Genomic DNA, 18014 nt, shown 5'->3' with positions numbered 1-18014 from the left:
CGAGATGCTGAAGGCAAAAAGAGAATTCATAAAAATGAGCTTGAAATTATCAACCAGAAAAGAGACTCCTGCATCACAGAAATCAACTCTCTGCAGAAACAGTTAGAGGTCTGACTGCTGCATCCGTAACAGCACCCATGAATTTTGAATGTGTCTTTGTGTATTCAAGTTAAATCTATTTATTAATTTATACTAAAATGTCCATTTATTCTTAAAAAAAATCTTAATTTTAGATGTAGATTGCTTCATAACTGCATAGCAGTAATCATGACTTGTATGTGATTTTTGCAGGAATTTAAAAGAAAGTTGGGACAGTCGACCATAGAACAGCAAAAACTCAATGACAGACTCCGCAACCTGAATCTGAACAATCTCCCTAGTAAGACACTTTTGGCCAATTATGTTCCCCCCAAAGTATTGCTATTTTAAACATTTTTTCCCTTTTTGTGATACAAGCATCTGGAATTGTGAAAGACAAATAAAACCTTAAGCATGACTGATGTGTTGAATTGTAAATAATAATAATAAAAAACTTTGTTCCCTGTAATTAAGAGAGCTCCAACAATTTGTATGTATCTGTTTGTTTCTTTTTTTCTTGATGCAGCTGCGACTGTGAAAACTTTACAGAGTAACGTGGAAGAGAAGGATCTTACCTGTCGAAAGCTTAAAGAACAGCTTAATGCTTTGGAGAAGGAAACTGCAGTTAAATTAACAGATATAGATCAGTATAAGAAAGAAATCCAGGTAAGCCATTAATATCACTCAGCCATGACTAATAAATACATGCAAACCATTCAGAGCAGCACAAACTGAGCTGCATGTTTAGCTAGACTAGTTGCACTTTACAAGATGCTGATTGACAGGACATTTTAACTTGAGTGAAAATATTTTAGTCCCCAGCTATTTAGCATTTCTGTAACATCTTTCTTAACCGATCAGTGCTAACAGCATACAGACTGCTTCTGATGACACTAATGCGTGTAACTCCTATGCTTTTGTCCCTGTCTTTATCACTAGCTGTAGAGCTTTTCTGTCTGTCTGTCTGTCTACTTGTCTGTCTCTCCCTGGCTTTCACTGCAGTTTGAGGAAATGGATGACATAATGCTTAAAGGCCTGCTCTCTTTACTGAGTTGCCTCGGCAATCTCTTCTTCCTTTTGAAGGTCTCTTTTTTTTCCCTTTTCCTGCTCATTCTTACTGTAGCAGCTTTACCTTTATATCATTACCAAAGGTTATTTTCTGCACATATTATCAGGGATGGATTAAAGGCAGAATAAAATTCCATTCACAATGCATTTAACTTTAATAATGTGACTCATTTCTAAGTGAAACAATATTTCAGTGGGAGATAATTTAGGGTGGGATTGAATATAAACATGTTATGTGATACTGTATTAGTGATTTATAATATTTCCTGTCTATCCTATCTTGTTTACATTGGAAGTAATTTCAGAGGTGGGAAACATGAAATTTGTAATTATTATTCGAAAAGTTTCACACGTGAATTGTGCACAATAGGCCTAGCAATATTTATTTTAAAAAGTGTCAGTTAGGAGCAGTGTTATTTTAGCATAATTGGTAGACTACTATATTGTTTTTATTAATATTTTAAATTACTATTTATTTTTAGTGTTAGTTTTAATTTTTAAGTTTTATTAGTTCATTTTGTTGTGTGTTTTTGTCATTTTTTTTATTAGTTTGTGTTGAATTTGTTTTTATAGTTAACTAAGACAGCACTGTTTTAGAGTGCAAATTCTGGCTGACAAGTCAGCGTGAATCCTTTTATTGTGATGTCCTTCTGATTGAAAAAGGATATTCGATGAGGAGAAACTAGTCTAAATGGATTTGGAATGTGGAAAATTAAGCATTGCATACCAGAATGGAGTCTGTCAAGTTTGCTAAAAGCATTACCTTATGGTCTAAATTACAATTTTTTTTTGTTTGTTTTTTTTTTTTATTAAAAGTTAAGCTAAAAATCAGGTATCGGTGTTAAGAATGTAAATTGGGTTGTTTTGGGACTCTGTTACAGTTGAGTTCAGTGTGTCATAATCTTTCGGTTTATTAATTAGGATCTCCGAGAGAGCCAGAGGACGCAACAGTCTGCTTTGGAAAAACTACGCGCCGTTAAGGAAGAAAAAATCAGAGAGCTAAAGAAACGCAAGCAGGAGGAGCTAGAAAAGAAGAGGAGAGAAGAGGAAGAGCAGAAGTAAGTGTTTTTTTTTTAATTATTATTATTTTTATTTTTTCCCCCGCTATAGAACACTCACATGGAACTTCAAAAGAATTCAGGATCTCACAAGCAAAAATTTTCACTATACAGACGCATCAAACTGGAGAAGGAGCGGCAATGGCAGGAGAAACTGCGACGTGAAGAGGAAGAGAAACAGAGGATAATACAGGAGGAAAGAGAAGCCAAACTTCGTGAGGAGGAGGAGAGGGAGAGACAAGCTCGTTTACAGGCTGCTAGAGAACAAGCGGAACGAGAGCGCAAGGCCCGCGAGGAGGAGGAGAGGAGGCACAGGGAGGAAGAGGAAGAAAGGAGAGAACAAGAAAAACACAGACTTGAGGAGAAACGGAGGCAGGAGGAGGAGGACCGCAGGCGGCGAGATGAAGAAAAGAGGAAACTGGAGGAGGAAAGGAGAAAACTGGAGGAAGAAAGGAGAAAACTGGAGGAGGAGCGAAAGAGGCAGGAGGAGTTAAGATTGGAGGAGGAGAGGAAGCGGAGAAGGAAAGAGGAGGAGAGACGAGAAGAGGAGAGAAGAAGGGAGCGTGAGGAGGAGGAGAGGAGGCGACTTCGTGCACAGGAGGCTGCCATGAGAGATGCAGAGGAGAGGAAGACACTAGAAGAGGAGAGAAAAAGAAAAGAGGAGGACCGGAAAAAGCAGGAAGAGGGGGACAGGAGGCGTCGAGAGGAGGAGCAAAGGAAACACGATGAGGAGAAGAAGATGAAACAGCAGGAGGAAGAGGCTGCAGCCATAAGACTGAGAGACGATGAACAGAACAAGAAGAACACTGTTAAATCAGACATTGTTGCTGCTCTTCTGCGCGGCCTGGAGGAGAGGAAAGGTAAGAAAAAGCGTACTGTAAGATTTAAAATCAACCAGCATGGCTAGTTAAGTTATCTCTGATATGATTGGAATGATTGAAAGTATCCTCGTGATTTCAGGCAGCAGACATCCTCTTGGCACGCAGCACAGGAGATCAGCAGCACTGACAACTTTTAAGGCCCTCTACCCCTTCACTGCCAGAAATGATGATGAGCTCTCCTTCGAAAGCGATGACCTGATTGAGGTCAGTTTGAGAGCAAATCTCACAAAACTTGCCAATCATGCCCCAAAATCTAGAAGACAAAATATAAGATGCTAGATTTAGCCTTTTCTTTATTATATTTTGAAGAAAATTAAACCTTTATATATACAAAAAAGATTTTTTATGTTTTTTTTTTTTTAACTGATGCCACGTTCTATTTCTGACATACTCCAAGTGCTTTTACTACTTCTGATTTAAAGGACAAATGAATTTTCAGCGTCACAGTGTAGAACGCTTCTAGCTGTTGCAGTACAACGGTTGCGTTCGGTGTAGATGTGGTTTAATACTATTATTTAGCACATTAAATAGATCAAATGTGACAAAGAATTTTACATTGTTATAAAAGATTGATAGTTCAAACAAATACTGTTGTTTAACTTTATCAAAAAAAAGAAAATACCTGAAGTGTATCATGGTTTTATAAATATACAAAAATACAAATATTCAACAGAATTTTTCTTGACCATTATATCGGCATTTTAGAATGATTTCTGAAGAATCATGTGACATGGAACACGTAGTAGTAGTGGCTGCTCTATGGCTAATGATAAAGAAAGAGGGACAACTACTTTAAATAGTAATAATATTTCTCAATATTACTGTTTTTACTGTATTTTTGATTTAGCTTGATTTACCAAGAGACTTTCACAAACATAAAAAAATGTTCCCGGCCCCTAAACTTTTAAGTATGCACACACACACACACACACACACACACACACACAGTGTAGAACGCTTCTAGCTGTTGCAGTACAACGGTTGCGTTCGGTGTAGATGTGGTTTAATACTATTATTTAGCACATTAAATAGATCAAATGTGACAAAGAATTTTACATTGTTATAAAAGATTGATAGTTCAAACAAATACTGTTGTTTAACTTTATCAAAAAAAAGAAAATACCTGAAGTGTATCATGGTTTTATAAATATACAAAAATACAAATATTCAACAGAATTTTTCTTGACCATTATATCGGCATTTTAGAATGATTTCTGAAGAATCATGTGACATGGAACACGTAGTAGTAGTGGCTGCTCTATGGCTAATGATAAAGAAAGAGGGACAACTACTTTAAATAGTAATAATATTTCTCAATATTACTGTTTTTACTGTATTTTTGATTTAGCTTGATTTACCAAGAGACTTTCACAAACATAAAAAAATGTTCCCGGCCCCTAAACTTTTAAGTATGCACACACACACACACACACACACACACACACACACACACACACACACACACACACACACACACACACACACATTCTGATGGTGTGTTTTGGTCTCATATTTATCTGTAATTTCAGAAGGATTTTTCTTTGTATGTTTTATTTATTTTATTTTTTTGTGTGTGTGTGTGTGTGTGTAATGCAGTAAAAAGTCTGTGTTGCAAAATAATTGCAATTTGGATTTTTTTTTTTTCAATGTTAAAAGTGATAGTGGGAACATGTAGTGAAGCTGTGAAACTCTCGTCAGCATAAGGTTCATATTTAGAGTTTACTCAGCTGGATCTGTGTTTGTTTAGGTGGATGAGAGCACAGAGCGAGAGCAGGGTTGGCTGTATGGCAGTCGGCAGGGGAAGATGGGCTGGTTCCCTGAGAGCTATGTGGAGAAGCAGGCCAAATCAGAGGCTCCGCTCGTGGCCAAACAAGCCCTAAAGCCACAGGTCTCCATCTCTGTCAGGTGCGATCTCCAATCTGACTACCGCATACTGTTCAAATGCTTCATTTACTCTTACTATCTCTTGCGCAATCATTTGTACAATCTTTCTCAATCTGCACTCACAGACAAAGTGCATGTGGGTACAGAGCCATTATAGAAAACATTCACAGCTACAAACTGCATGTCTTTCATGTGAAACAAGCAAAATGCATTTTGAGTACAAGACATGTTCACACCAAGTCTGAAAGTATAAACTATTACGAAAAATGTTTTCGCATCAAGTCTAATTAAGTCTTTAAAAAAAATACAAATGGAAAAAATTATCTATCAATGTTAAGACTTTGTGTGAATATAGTTCATAAAGATGCACGGTTTCATTTCGAATCTTGAGCATGATGGTAGAACATGTGGAATATTCTAAAACCTTCTTCACCAGCAAACTGAGCGACGGACGGAGTGGATCACGGTTGAACTCCGCTTTCACCCCCACCCATGCCACAGGCTCCGCCTCCTCCAACCATGATCAGGTATGCAGGATTCCTTGAGAATAACCGCATAGTGTTTATGTAAGCTACAACTTCCTTGTGGTGAAATGCAATGACATTTGCTGCATGTTTTCAGGTGGTGGGGAATGTGCAAGCTCAAGCTCTGTGCTCATGGACTGCAAAGAAGGATAACCATCTCAACTTCTCCAAAGATGATGTGATCACAGTTCTGGAGCAACAGGAGAACTGGTGGCTTGGAGAGCTTAATAGGGTTCAGGGGTGGTTCCCCAAAAGCTATGTTACAGTGCTGAGTGCCAGTGATGCACAAGCAGAGTAAATACAAACATTGTGCTGAAGTGGTTTAATATGAATAATAACAATGCTGAAGTGGTTGTGACCCAAATAGAGACTGAGTGTGTAGCTGTGACTGTTACATGTACTTTGTCTGTGGAAAACGTTCATGTGAAATGGTATTTTCAAACTAAATCAAGTGATTCTTTGCATACTGAAACTCACTGGTGTCCTGAGGTGCAGAGGTTCCTGCAAAAAGACTAATTCTGATGTTGTGTTGCTTTACTTTCTCTGGCATTTCTCATTCATTTGGCATTTAACCGTTTTCTCCTGAAACACTATTCAATCATCTTGTTTGGTGCTTCTTTAATGTTTAATTTCCCTCCCCCCATAGTTCAACTGATGGATCTGATACAGCAGATGGATCCAGCTATGAAGGTAAGCGAAAATACATTAGGTTTTTCCACTGGGAAACTTTGCAGTTATGAGACACTGAAGCAGTTTGCGATTAAGAACAGCTTGCCTTAGTATCTAAGAGAAGATATCTTTGGCGTAATACTGCATATGATAATGCAACATAAAAATGATTTGCTATTATGTAATAAGAAACAAAATGTAGTTTTGTGGATTCCAAAAATTGATATTATGGAGATCCCTCAATTATTACGTTTCTTATGTTAATATTTAATGTAAAGTTTGGAGCTGGTAAGATTTTATTTAGTTGTTTATTTTTTGAAAGAAGTTTCTTTCTCTCCACTGTATTTATTTGATTAAAAATAAAGTAAAAACGGTAATATCTCAAAATATTACTACAATTATAAAACAACTTTTTTATTTTAATTTTTTAAAAAGTAATTTATTCCTGCGACGATGAAGCTGAATTTTCAGCAGCCATTCAGCAGTCTTCAGAAATCATTCTAATATGCCATTTGCTGTTCAAGAAACATTTATTGTTATTATAAATGCTAAAATCAGTTATTTTAATATTAATATTAATAGTTAATATTTTTTTGAAGGAATCCTTTGATTGAGGTAAATCTTTTTTCTTTGATGAATGGAATATTCAAAAGAACGTAATTTCTTTTAAATAGAAATCTGTTGTAACTTTTATAAATGTTTTTACTTTTTGTCATTTTTGATCAATTAAATGCATCTTTGCTGAGGGAAAGAATTTATTTATTTATTTTAATTTTAAATCTTACTGACGGTAGTGTAATTAGTTATTTAATCATTGATTCTTTAGTGTGATTAAACATTCTTTGAGGGCAACCCAGACATTTATTTCCTGTGTGTGTACAGTATATTAATTTCCTTTGTATTTCGTGTCTGTTATGCTTGTGAACATACACCACAGATTAATCTCTTGGCATCAGTATTGTCCTTGTGATCCATGTTACCCTGAACCGTGTTTGTATGTTGATCCTGTCATCAGAATACGTGGCTCTGTACACTTATGAGAGCCCTGAGCCCGTAGACCTGACCTTCACCGAGGGAGACACCATCCTGGTATCAGAGAGAGAAGGGGAATGGTGGAGAGGCAGCATTGGAGACAGATCAGGAGTCTTCCCCTCCAATTACGTCAAGCCAAAGGAGGCTGATGTAATTTTATTTTTGTATTTAAAGACATTTATACATGTTGTTGGTTTCTGATAACACATGTTTTTTCTCCTTGTTAGGCATCAAGTCTCTCTGGTAAACTTGGAACACCTGCAAAGAAACCAGGTAAGTACATAACAACATGAAGTTATATGTCAAAATGAAATCACAGTAATCATAATTATGTTAACCTATAATGTGTTATTTTGTTTGTAGAAGTGGCTCAGGTGACCACTGTGCACACAGCTGCAGGTGCAGAGCAGTTGAATCTAGCCCCAGGACAGCTCATCCTCATCCTCACCAAGAACCCATCCGGCTGGTGGCTCGGGGAACTGCAGGTGAGTGAGCAGTTCATGCTTAAATGCCTTAAAGGATTAGTTCACTTTCAAATTAAAATGTACTGATAATTTACTCACCCCCATGTCATCCAAGATGTTTACGTATTTTTCTTCAGTGGAAAAAATTAAGGTTTTTGATGAAAACATTCCAGGATTATTCTCCTTATAGTGGACTTCAACGGCTACCAAACGGTTGAAGGTCAAAATTACAGTTTCAGTGCAGCTTCAAAGGGCTCTACACGATACCAGACGAGGAATAAGAGTCTTATCTAGCGAAACGATTGGTTCTTTAAATGAGCCATTTAAATGAGCCATTACCTTCAATTATGTTAATCGAGGAACTAATAAAACACAGTTTTAAGTGATTTTACTTAATACTTTTTCCATGTGTTCCATCTTATGGCCCATATTATTTATAATGAATATATTGGTTATGATATATTGGTGTGTTTCAGTTATTAGCTGATTTTTAATTCAAAATATTCAAAATAGCTGCAAAAGTTTTTGTTTGTGTCTTCAGGCCAGGGGGAAGAAGCGTCAGAAGGGCTGGTTCCCTGCTTCACACGTCAAGCTTCTAGGCTCAAACAGCGGCAAATCTACACCTGCATCTGCGGCTGGTAAGAAACAGAACAGCTTTCCAGGGTTGTTGTTTTTTTTGGTGAATCTCTCCTCATTCTCACTGTCTGTCCTCACTCTAGTCGGCCAAGTCATTGCCATATACGACTACACCGCCGCGAATGAGGACGAGCTAAGCTTCTCGAAGAGTCAAGTTATCAACGTGTTGGACAAAAACGATCATGACTGGTGGAAAGGAGAGCTCAATGGGGTCACGGGCTTGATTCCTACCAACTATGTGAAAATGACCACCTCTGATTCTGACCCCAGTCAGCATTGTAAGTAGAGACCCATAAACAGACCAGTCTATTTTGATTGTGTTTTTCGTCATTTTGCAGGTTTTTGGTTGTGTTTGCAACAATAAAATGTATTCTTGTGCTTTTTTTTTTTTTTTTTTGAAAATTAAATTGGTTTCAGATTATTTAAAGAAAAAATTGTTGCTGTCTATGCTCCTTAAATGTGGGTGTTTATTATAAGAAATGATTTGTATTTATGATGGAGTGTATTACAATTTCATTACGTTATTATAATTACATTTTTATCCTGCTTTAAATGTAATCGATATTTAGTGTTATTTTATGGTGCCTTATGGTTCATTTTATTTTTGCAGTTATAATGGAAAGGGTGTTTCCAGTCTTTTACACTTGTACATGTAGTATCTAATCGAATGTTAGACCTTTCCTCTTCTCAAACTCCATATCCGTTTATTTCTCACACAATAAATCTTTTCCGCTTCTTTGTTCTTCATTTGTGTCCTTTCCTTTCCTTCATCCATAAGAGACCCACTATCCCCCTCTCACAGTGGAGGTGGTCCTGTTGAAACCACCATTTACTCACCCAATCACCCTCCTGTCTCTTTCCTCACCAGTCTTATTTCTTTTAAACTAAAACAAGGCTTTTTATTCAGTTGACTGGTAATCTGAACCGATCTTAACTGATTTGTAGGGGGTTAGTGAATCTGGTTTTCCTTTTTTGAATTTTCGTACATTTTAGTTTGCTTAAAGTTTCTTAAAAGTGGCAGCTTCTTTTGTACGGTCATTTTGGGACTGTGAGATTTCACAGTAAAGCTGTTGCTCCTCAGTTTGGATGTTACATTTTAAGGCATGTTACAAAGTGTGAAACTGCCTCAGTATGAAATCGCTATCACATTAATGATACACTTTACATCTATACGCTTGTTATAATGCAACTTTAATCTTAGTATTATTAGTCTCTGGTTATTGAAGGCACTTTGACATTTTAAAGAACAAACAGCTGTCACTTTTTGGAGGCAGTTTCACCTTGAATCTGTTTCACTCTTTTGCTTTCATTTGATTTATATTCAGTAGTTTTAGTTTGAAATCAATGTAAGAACAAAAATGAAAGACAACTTGTTACTGTCTGTGGTGTGTTTGCAAATATAGTTCTGCTGATGCTGTTTTAAGCACAATGCTTTCGCCTTAGGTGGTATTGTTACATATTTACTTCGTTTATATGCCATGTTTGTGCATGACTGGCTTCTGTATAAACAGATTTGTTAATAATATATGGGAAACTATGCAAATAGTTGTGAAGTTGTGGACCAATGTTTGCCTTAATGTCATTTTATTGGATGTTGTTAATAATACCTAAGATATCTCAAATACTTGGATCTTGTACTTATTTGATTTGAAGAAATCTAGACATTAAAGTCTTTTGAAAAAAACAAACGTCGTTCCTTTTTAATTTTTGTAACAAGAGTTCAGTGCCAAAAAACACTTTCAGATATGCATTTTTAAAAAGTGAAAAAAAGCCCATAAATATTTGTATCATCTACAGTAAAATGTAGCCATGTAATGATCTAATTGTTTGATCATAGATATTCATATTTAAATAGATAGTAGTGTCTCATATATTTCACCACATTCATGAATTTCTAGTGACTTACTGATAGTATTCCTCTAGCTAATCTTCACTGCCGTCTAGTTATAGTTATCCTACTGTTGTATTATGGGTGAAAACAGAATAATCCTGCATGCTTGCAGTGTTCATTACAGTAAATGAGCATATTTACAAAGCACAGCTCGTAAAAATGAGCGATTATTCAGGGGGTAAACTGCTATTTTTACGGCTCTGGGATGTGGACGATGAAGGCACCACTAAAGGCACCTCGGATGGTCAAACGGACAGACCATCAACAGGTAAGGCTTGATGCTGGAGCGGTTTGAAGTGTCATCCACATGCTGCAACTGACATTATCCTGCTTTTAAGTGTGCTTGAGTGTGTTTGCAGTAAGGTTGTTGAAGGATCTTCTGCAGCCGTCAGTTTGTGTGTGTTTTGTTGTGTTTATGGTCTTCGAGTGTCTAGGTGAGTTCACCTGTATCGTTTTCTTGTAGGGTGTGCTGACCAGAGCACTCTGGATTCAATGAGCCCGCAGGAGAAGAAACGGCAAGGATACATCCATGAGCTCATTGAGACAGAGGAGAAATACAATGAAGACCTACAGCTAGTCCTTGAGGTACACAGTCAGATCAACTAATTCACATTTATTTAGCAGACCGCTTTATCCAAATTAACTTCGTAACATGAATAAAACAAGCAATTTACAGAAGAGGTGCCAACCGTTTTAGTGGTTCCACAATACCAGGATGAGTAATGAGTAGATGGAAAAAAACGTTTTTTTTTTTACTTTATTATATTTTGCATTATTTATTTAGTATGCTATTAAATGAAAGTTTGTATTTTCAGTTTATATATTTTAATGATTTTATTTAATTACATAAATATAAATAAATTATATTAAGCTTTTTTTGCAGTATTCAGTATGAATTTTTGAAAGTACAAATATCCCAAGTAGTGTATTAATATAGTCTAATAATTAATAGTGTAATAAAATAGTATAGTAAATATATAGAATTAGTAAAATACTTATTACTTTGCAAAACAGTACATTTGGATTCTCAGTGCTTTTTAAAATTAATTTGTATCATATTTGATTTAAGTTTGTGTGTATGTATGTGTGTGTATACATATATATATATATATGCATACTGTATATACACGCACACACACACACTACCAGTCAAGTTTTTGAACCGTAATATTTGTAATGTTTTTTTAAAGAAGTCTCATCTGCTCACCAAGCCTGCATTTATTTGATCCAAAGTACAGCAAAAACAGTAAAACATTTAAATATTTTTACTGTTTAAAATAACTGTTTTCTATTTGAATATATTCTAAAATGTAATTTATTGTGATTTCAAAGCTGAATTTTTAGCATCATTACTCCAGTCACAGTATGTATGTGTGTGTATACATATATATATATATATGCATACTGTATATACACGCACACACACACACTACCAGTCAAGTTTTTGAACCGTAATATTTGTAATGTTTTTTTAAAGAAGTCTCATCTGCTCACCAAGCCTGCATTTATTTGATCCAAAGTACAGCAAAAACAGTAAAACATTTAAATATTTTTACTGTTTAAAATAACTGTTTTCTATTTGAATATATTCTAAAATGTAATTTATTGTGATTTCAAAGCTGAATTTTTAGCATCATTACTCCAGTCACATGATCCTTCAGAAATCATTCTAATATTCTCATTTGCTGCTCAAAAAACATTATTATTATTATTATGTTGTTGAAAACAGCGGAGTAGAATTTTTTTCAAGTTTCTTTGATGAATAGAAAGTTCAGAAGAACAGCATTTATCTGAAATATAAATCTTTTGTAACATTATTAATGTAATAATTAAATCGATTTTATAATACATACTACTTTTTTTTTTTTAAGGTAAAATTATATTTTTCCTGTTGTCTTAAGGTCTTCTACAAGCCCATGTCTGAATCAGGTCGTCTCACTGAGGCTGAAATGAACATGATATTTGTCAACTGGAGGGAGCTTATCCAGTGCAACTCCAAGATGCTCAAGTATGTGAGGTTAACTTAACTAAATATTTTTTATCTTTTAACAATGTGAAGTGTATCATGCATGATGTGTGCATTGTCAGAGCACTGAAAGCAAGGAAAAAGACCGGGGGAGAGAACATGCCTGTTCACATGATCGGAGACATCCTGGCCTCTGAGCTGTCACACATGCAGGCCTACATCCGCTTCTGCAGCTGCCAGCTGTACGGTGCCACGCTGCTGCAACAGAGAACCGATCAGGAGCCAGACTTCAAAACTTTCCTCAAGGTAGCCTCACATACATCACTTAAACAGTTAAAAAGACTTATGTTAAAACAGACATTAAGCTTTATTTAATTTTACCAAACCAAAATTTTGCAAAGCTATATGTGACCCTGGACCACAAAACCAGTTATAAGGGTCAATTTTTGGAAAATGAGATTTATACATCATCTAAAAGCTGAATAAATAAGCTTTCCATTGATGTATGGTTTGTTAGGATAGGACTATATTTGGCAGAGAGACAATTATATGAAAACTGGAATCTGAATTTTGATCAAAAACATCAAAATATTGGGAAAATTGCCTTTAAAGTTGTCCAAATGAAGTTCTTAGCAATGCATATTACTAATCAAAAATTACATTTTGATATATTTACTGTAGGAAATGTACAAAATATCTTCATGGAACATGATCTTTACTTAATATCCTAATGATTTTTGGCATAAAAGAAAAACCGATAATTTTGACCCATACAATGTATTGTTGACTCTTGCTACAAATATACCCAAGCGACTTAAGACTTTTTTTTCATTATTTATTTGATATCTTATTAAATGAAAGGCTATATTTTCGGTTGATTTTATTTATTGAATTAAATAAGTAATATTAGGTTTTTTTTGCAGTTAGTCTTGCATGGTCTTTCAGTATGGCATATACATTTTTGAAAGTGCATATATCCCAAGTATTATAATAATGTATAGTGATGATTAATAGTGTAATAAAATAATATTATAATTGTACATAATTTATATGATATCAATGTGAGTTTTTGGTTTAAATATTTTCATGGGAGTAATGTTAATTGTAATATTTTTTTGTTTCTTCAGAAAATTGCTACAGACTACCGCATAGTGATGATTAATAGTGTAATAAAATAATATTATAATTGTACATAATTTATATGATATCAATGTGAGTTTTTGGTTTAAATATTTTCTTGGGAGTAATGTTAATTGTAATATTTTTTTGTTTCTTCAGAAAATTGCTACTGACTACCGTTGTAAAGGAATGCCTTTGTCCAGCTTTTTACTCAAACCTATGCAAAGGATCACTCGCTATCCTCTCCATATTAAAAATGTGAGTACAGTGAAAATAACTTATTTTAGATCTGTTTCATTATTCTATATCTGTTATTTTAGATGTTGATCATTAATGCAAATGATTAGTGCATTGTTAATGTTAACCAATACTTGTGTGTATTTGTGTGTTCAGATCCTGGAAAGTACTCCAGACAGTCACATGGACTGTAATCAGCTGCGAGAGGCTTTGGAGAAGGCAGAGCTGCTGTGCTCTCAGGTGAACGAAGGTGTCAGGGAGAAGGAGACCTCTGACAGGCTGGAATGGATCCAGTCCCATGTGCAGTGTGAAGGCATCACAGAGGTACAAAAAAAAGCACAGTATTTAGTCATGTGACATTTGGAACATCACAAGATCAGTCATAAGCTATCGTCTAGATGTACACTACCATTCAATAGTTCTCTCTAGTCTGTAAGATTTTTGAAGATATTTTTGAAGAAGTCTCTTATGCTCATCAATGCTGCATTTATTTGATCAAAAAATTAAGTAAAAACAGTTATAATGTGAAATATTATTACAATTTAAAATAATAGTTTTCCGTTTAATACATTTTAAAATGTAATTTATTCCTGTGATGGCAAAGCTGAATTTTTAGCATTGTTACTCCAGTCTTTAGTGTCACATGATCCTTCAGAAATCATTCTAATATGCTGATTTGCTACTCAAGAAAAATGTTATTATTAACAATGTTGAAAACAATGGGGCTGCTTAATATTTGTGTGGAAACAGTGATACATATTTGAATAGAAAATTCGAAAGAACAGCAATTATTTGAAAAGTCTTTGATCAATTTAATGCATCCTTTCTCAATAAAAGTGTTCATTTCTTTTCAAAAAATCGTACTGACTAAACTTTTGAATGGTACCATAAAATTTGAGGGCTGATTGGTTGAAAGACTTTGGCTTAAACTTTCATGTACCGCTGTGTATTAGATTTCTTACTCTTCTATTGTGCCACTTGTCTAGAATCTGACCTTCAACTCTCTGACCAACTTGTTGGGTCCTCGTATATTGCTGCACAGCGGGAAGGTGTTTAAGGCCAAGAGCAACAAGGAGTTATACATCTTTCTGTTCAACGACTTTATGCTGTTCACTCAAGCTGTCAAGCAGTTCAGTTCCTCAGGAACGGACAAGCTCTTTAGCCCCAAGTCCAACACCCAGTACAAGATGTATAAGACGGTAGGGTTCCACTCCTCTTTACAGAGTAGCGTTCCTTTATGGTTAAACCTTTGAACAAAAGAAAAAAAGCTCTGGGGTATTGTGTATGTTTGTGTTCCTAGCCTGTGTTCCTCAATGAAGTTCTGGCGAAGCTTCCGTCAGATCCGTCCAGCGATGAGGCCGTCTTCCACATTTCCCACATAGATCGTGTGTACACACTGAAGACTGAGAACATTAACGAGAGGTCTGTTTCAGCAATCGCTCGCTTTATCAATCTTATCAGCAAGCCACTATTTACTGGACACTATGGGAGGCTTTATGAACCCTTAAAGGAATGTTGTTATCGCCACACTGTATGGGTAGAGAAAAAACAACCGTTTTTCATGCTGCTGAAATGCCACTGCAAGTGGAATCGACAGAATTTGAATGCAAATGAATGTTTAGGGAAAACACTTTTTGCTTCAAGCAACATTTTATGACACAAAATGTTTTATCTCCTTGGAATCCTGCTAGGACTGCATGGGTTCAGAAGATCAAAGCGGCATCAGAAGCATTCATTGAGACAGAGAAGAAGAAACGGGAAAAGACTTATCAATGTAAGTTTTATTTATGCATTTATTTATTATTTGGAACACTGAATAGGAGTACTCGCCTAATACACAACAATCCAAAGGTTTGGGGTCAGTAATATTTTTGTGACATGAATTTTATTCAGTAAGGTGCAGTAAATTGATCAAAAGTGACTGTAAATTAATGTATAATGTTACAAAGGATGTCTATTTAAAAATGCTTTTGTTTTGGAGTTTCTATTCATCAAGGAATTCTGATAAGATAAATCACAGTATTTTATTAAGCAGCACGTTTGTTTTGAACATTGATAATAATAAGAAATGTTTCTCGAGTACTAAATCAGAATATTAGAATGATTTCTGAAGGATCATGTGACACTAAAGACTGGAGTAATGGCTGCTGGAAATTCAGCTTTGCCACCACATGAATAAATTACATTTTTAAATGTATTAAAATAGAAAGCAGTTATTTTAAATTATAATATTTCACAATATTACTGTTTTACTGCATTTTTGATCAAATAAATGCAGCCTTGATTAGAATAAGAGACTTCTTTCGAAAACATAAACCATTCTTACTGACCCCAAACTTTTGATTGCCAGTGTATATCATAGTCTGTAAATAAATATAAATAATTATTACAACAGGTTGGTTCATGTTTTTATACCTTTTTTTTTTTTTACAGCTCGATCAATGAAGGCAAGTGGAATTGGTCGCCTGCTTGTCACCATCTTGGAGGCAACAGAGCTAAAATCTTCCAAACCAAACGGTGAGGGGTTTTATTAAATGAGACTCTGGACCACAAAACCAGTCATATGGGTCAATTTTTCGTTGATACATCAACTGAAAGCTGAATAAATAAGCTTTCCATTGATGTATGGTTTGTTAGGATAGGACAATATTTTATATATTTTGTTTTGATATATTTACGGTACGAAATTTACAAGATATCTTCATGAAACATGATCTTTACTTAATATCCTAATGATTTTTGGCATAAAAGAAAAATTGATAATTTTGACCCATACAATGTATTGTTGGCTATTGCTACAAATATTCCCACGCTATTTATGAATGGTTTTGTGTAATATTATTAAAAAAAAATTTTTTTTTTTTTTAGGAAAGAGTAATCCATACTGTGAAGTGACCATGGGCTCTCAGTGTTACACTTCCCGAGCCATCAATGACACTGTCAACCCCAAGTGGAATTTCAATTGTCAGTTTCACATTAAAGACCTGTATCAAGATGTCCTCTGTATTACGATTTTTGAGCGGGAGCAATTTTCACCAGATGGTGAGTGTGAAAAATAGCAAGTATAATACTGTTTCTACATAATTAAATTGTAAACTGAACTACCGTATCTTAGTATTTTAGCATGTATACTTACACATTCCCTAAAAACTGGCATTGTTCTATTTGTCTTTCTCCCTCCATAGATTTCTTAGGTCGCACTGAGGTTCCTGTAGCCACTATTAAGAAAGAGCTTGAAAATAAAGGTCCGTCCACTAGGAGGCTGCTGCTTCATGAAGTTCCCACTGGAGAGGTTTGGGTTCGGCTTGACCTGCAGCTGTTTGAACACAAAGCCCCCAAATGATGAGGAGAGAGGATGTCTCTTCAAGACTGCACTTCAAGCACAGCTTCTCATCACTAGCGTCTCAAGATTGCCTTCAAATGTTCTCAACTACTATGAAACGTACTAATGAATGTGTGACCATGAGGAAGAAGAGTTAACATTCACAACTTTGCCAAATTTAGATTTTTGACCAAGTGACATGGGAACGAAAAGGGAGAATTTGGGATTTTTTTTGTTGTTGTTAGTTTTATTGACTAAATAATTTACCACTGGATGTAGAGATATCTCAGGACCTATATTATACCTATACCTATATTCTGTCTTTATTGCTGTACAGAAAGCTATATTTGTTATAATCGTAACTTGCCTAGACCTGAAGAATATTTTCTTGAATATTCTCATCAGCAACGCTAAACCAGGTGGTGGTGTTTTTTAATTCATTATCCATCTGCCTTAACTGCCAGTTCTTCCATTTAACTTCACCGTTATATAATTAATTTGCACCAGCCAGGTGATCCTCTATAAAATCTTATAACGGCTTGTTAGCCTGTACACATGGAAGGAACTTTTTTTTGCAGAGCTTACTAGTTTTTATGTAGGAAGGAAGGTACAAATGAGGTGATTAACCAGAGATGATTGGTTAAAGGTCTAATCACTGTTGATTTCGCGTGCTTGACTGAGTTTTATTTGTTAATTTATGCGTCTTGGACTATCTTCACATCTTTCGCTGCCCACTATATCTGGATAGCTGTAACGCATTCAGAAAAGGTGTTAATATTGTATAATTTTGCTGAGTTGGAGTAGTATGAACGTTTGCTCAAGAGACCGAGTCACTGATTTTGTCTCTTAGGGTTTATTTGTTTTAGTTTTAAATATAAATGTAATCAAGTTTGTTGAATATTCTGAAAATGTTTTTGTTCTTAAAATGTTTTTTCCTTGCACCCCTTTTTCTTTATCTTTTTCTCTCGCCAGTCTCCGTTTCCTTTTAGCCAAGTATTAGTTTTGAAAAACGATCGAATATTGTATTGTCAAAGACCTCTAAGCACAAATATGCAACAAAATCAGCTTCAGATGCAAATAAAATTAAAATACTGTAAAGTATACTTTGTGATTGTCTTCACTACAAATGACATGTTTTATTAATTGCAAGAGGACAAGTTTATTTATTTTTTTTGTCTGTAATAT

General features: G+C 35.1%; 1 protein-coding gene across 2 annotated transcripts in view; it reads left to right on the top strand.

The window, feature by feature from the left end:
* Nucleotides 1–17718, top strand: part of LOC107590922 (intersectin-2-like) — a 42726-nt gene extending 25008 nt beyond the window's left edge. Inside the window, exons 15-40 of one of the 2 annotated variants that reach the window (XM_016279886.1) lie at nucleotides 14–108; nucleotides 292–379; nucleotides 605–744; nucleotides 2068–2204; nucleotides 2319–3064; nucleotides 3165–3289; nucleotides 4833–4990; nucleotides 5406–5496; nucleotides 5591–5787; nucleotides 6140–6183; nucleotides 7178–7344; nucleotides 7422–7467; nucleotides 7558–7679; nucleotides 8200–8296; nucleotides 8378–8572; nucleotides 10649–10770; nucleotides 12087–12193; nucleotides 12274–12457; nucleotides 13430–13528; nucleotides 13664–13831; nucleotides 14494–14706; nucleotides 14808–14929; nucleotides 15199–15281; nucleotides 15941–16024; nucleotides 16376–16549; nucleotides 16693–17718. In XM_016279886.1, coding sequence (XP_016135372.1) covers nucleotides 14–108; nucleotides 292–379; nucleotides 605–744; nucleotides 2068–2204; nucleotides 2319–3064; nucleotides 3165–3289; nucleotides 4833–4990; nucleotides 5406–5496; nucleotides 5591–5787; nucleotides 6140–6183; nucleotides 7178–7344; nucleotides 7422–7467; nucleotides 7558–7679; nucleotides 8200–8296; nucleotides 8378–8572; nucleotides 10649–10770; nucleotides 12087–12193; nucleotides 12274–12457; nucleotides 13430–13528; nucleotides 13664–13831; nucleotides 14494–14706; nucleotides 14808–14929; nucleotides 15199–15281; nucleotides 15941–16024; nucleotides 16376–16549; nucleotides 16693–16850 — 3962 coding nt within the window. In that variant the 3' untranslated portion in view covers nucleotides 16851–17718. The remainder of the gene's footprint in view (nucleotides 1–13; nucleotides 109–291; nucleotides 380–604; nucleotides 745–2067; nucleotides 2205–2318; nucleotides 3065–3164; nucleotides 3290–4832; nucleotides 4991–5405; nucleotides 5497–5590; nucleotides 5788–6139; nucleotides 6184–7177; nucleotides 7345–7421; nucleotides 7468–7557; nucleotides 7680–8199; nucleotides 8297–8377; nucleotides 8573–10648; nucleotides 10771–12086; nucleotides 12194–12273; nucleotides 12458–13429; nucleotides 13529–13663; nucleotides 13832–14493; nucleotides 14707–14807; nucleotides 14930–15198; nucleotides 15282–15940; nucleotides 16025–16375; nucleotides 16550–16692) is intronic. The other variant, XM_016279887.1, reaches the window with a different exon arrangement.
* The last annotated feature ends 296 nt before the right edge of the window (nucleotides 17719–18014 follow it).

This window comes from Sinocyclocheilus grahami, unplaced genomic scaffold, assembly GCF_001515645.1.
Source record: "Sinocyclocheilus grahami isolate Dianchi unplaced genomic scaffold, SAMN03320097.WGS_v1.1 scaffold134.1, whole genome shotgun sequence".
Classification (NCBI taxonomy): domain Eukaryota; kingdom Metazoa; phylum Chordata; class Actinopteri; order Cypriniformes; family Cyprinidae; genus Sinocyclocheilus; species Sinocyclocheilus grahami.
Note: the sequence above shows the minus strand (reverse complement) of the source record. Positions and strands in the feature narration are given on the sequence as shown.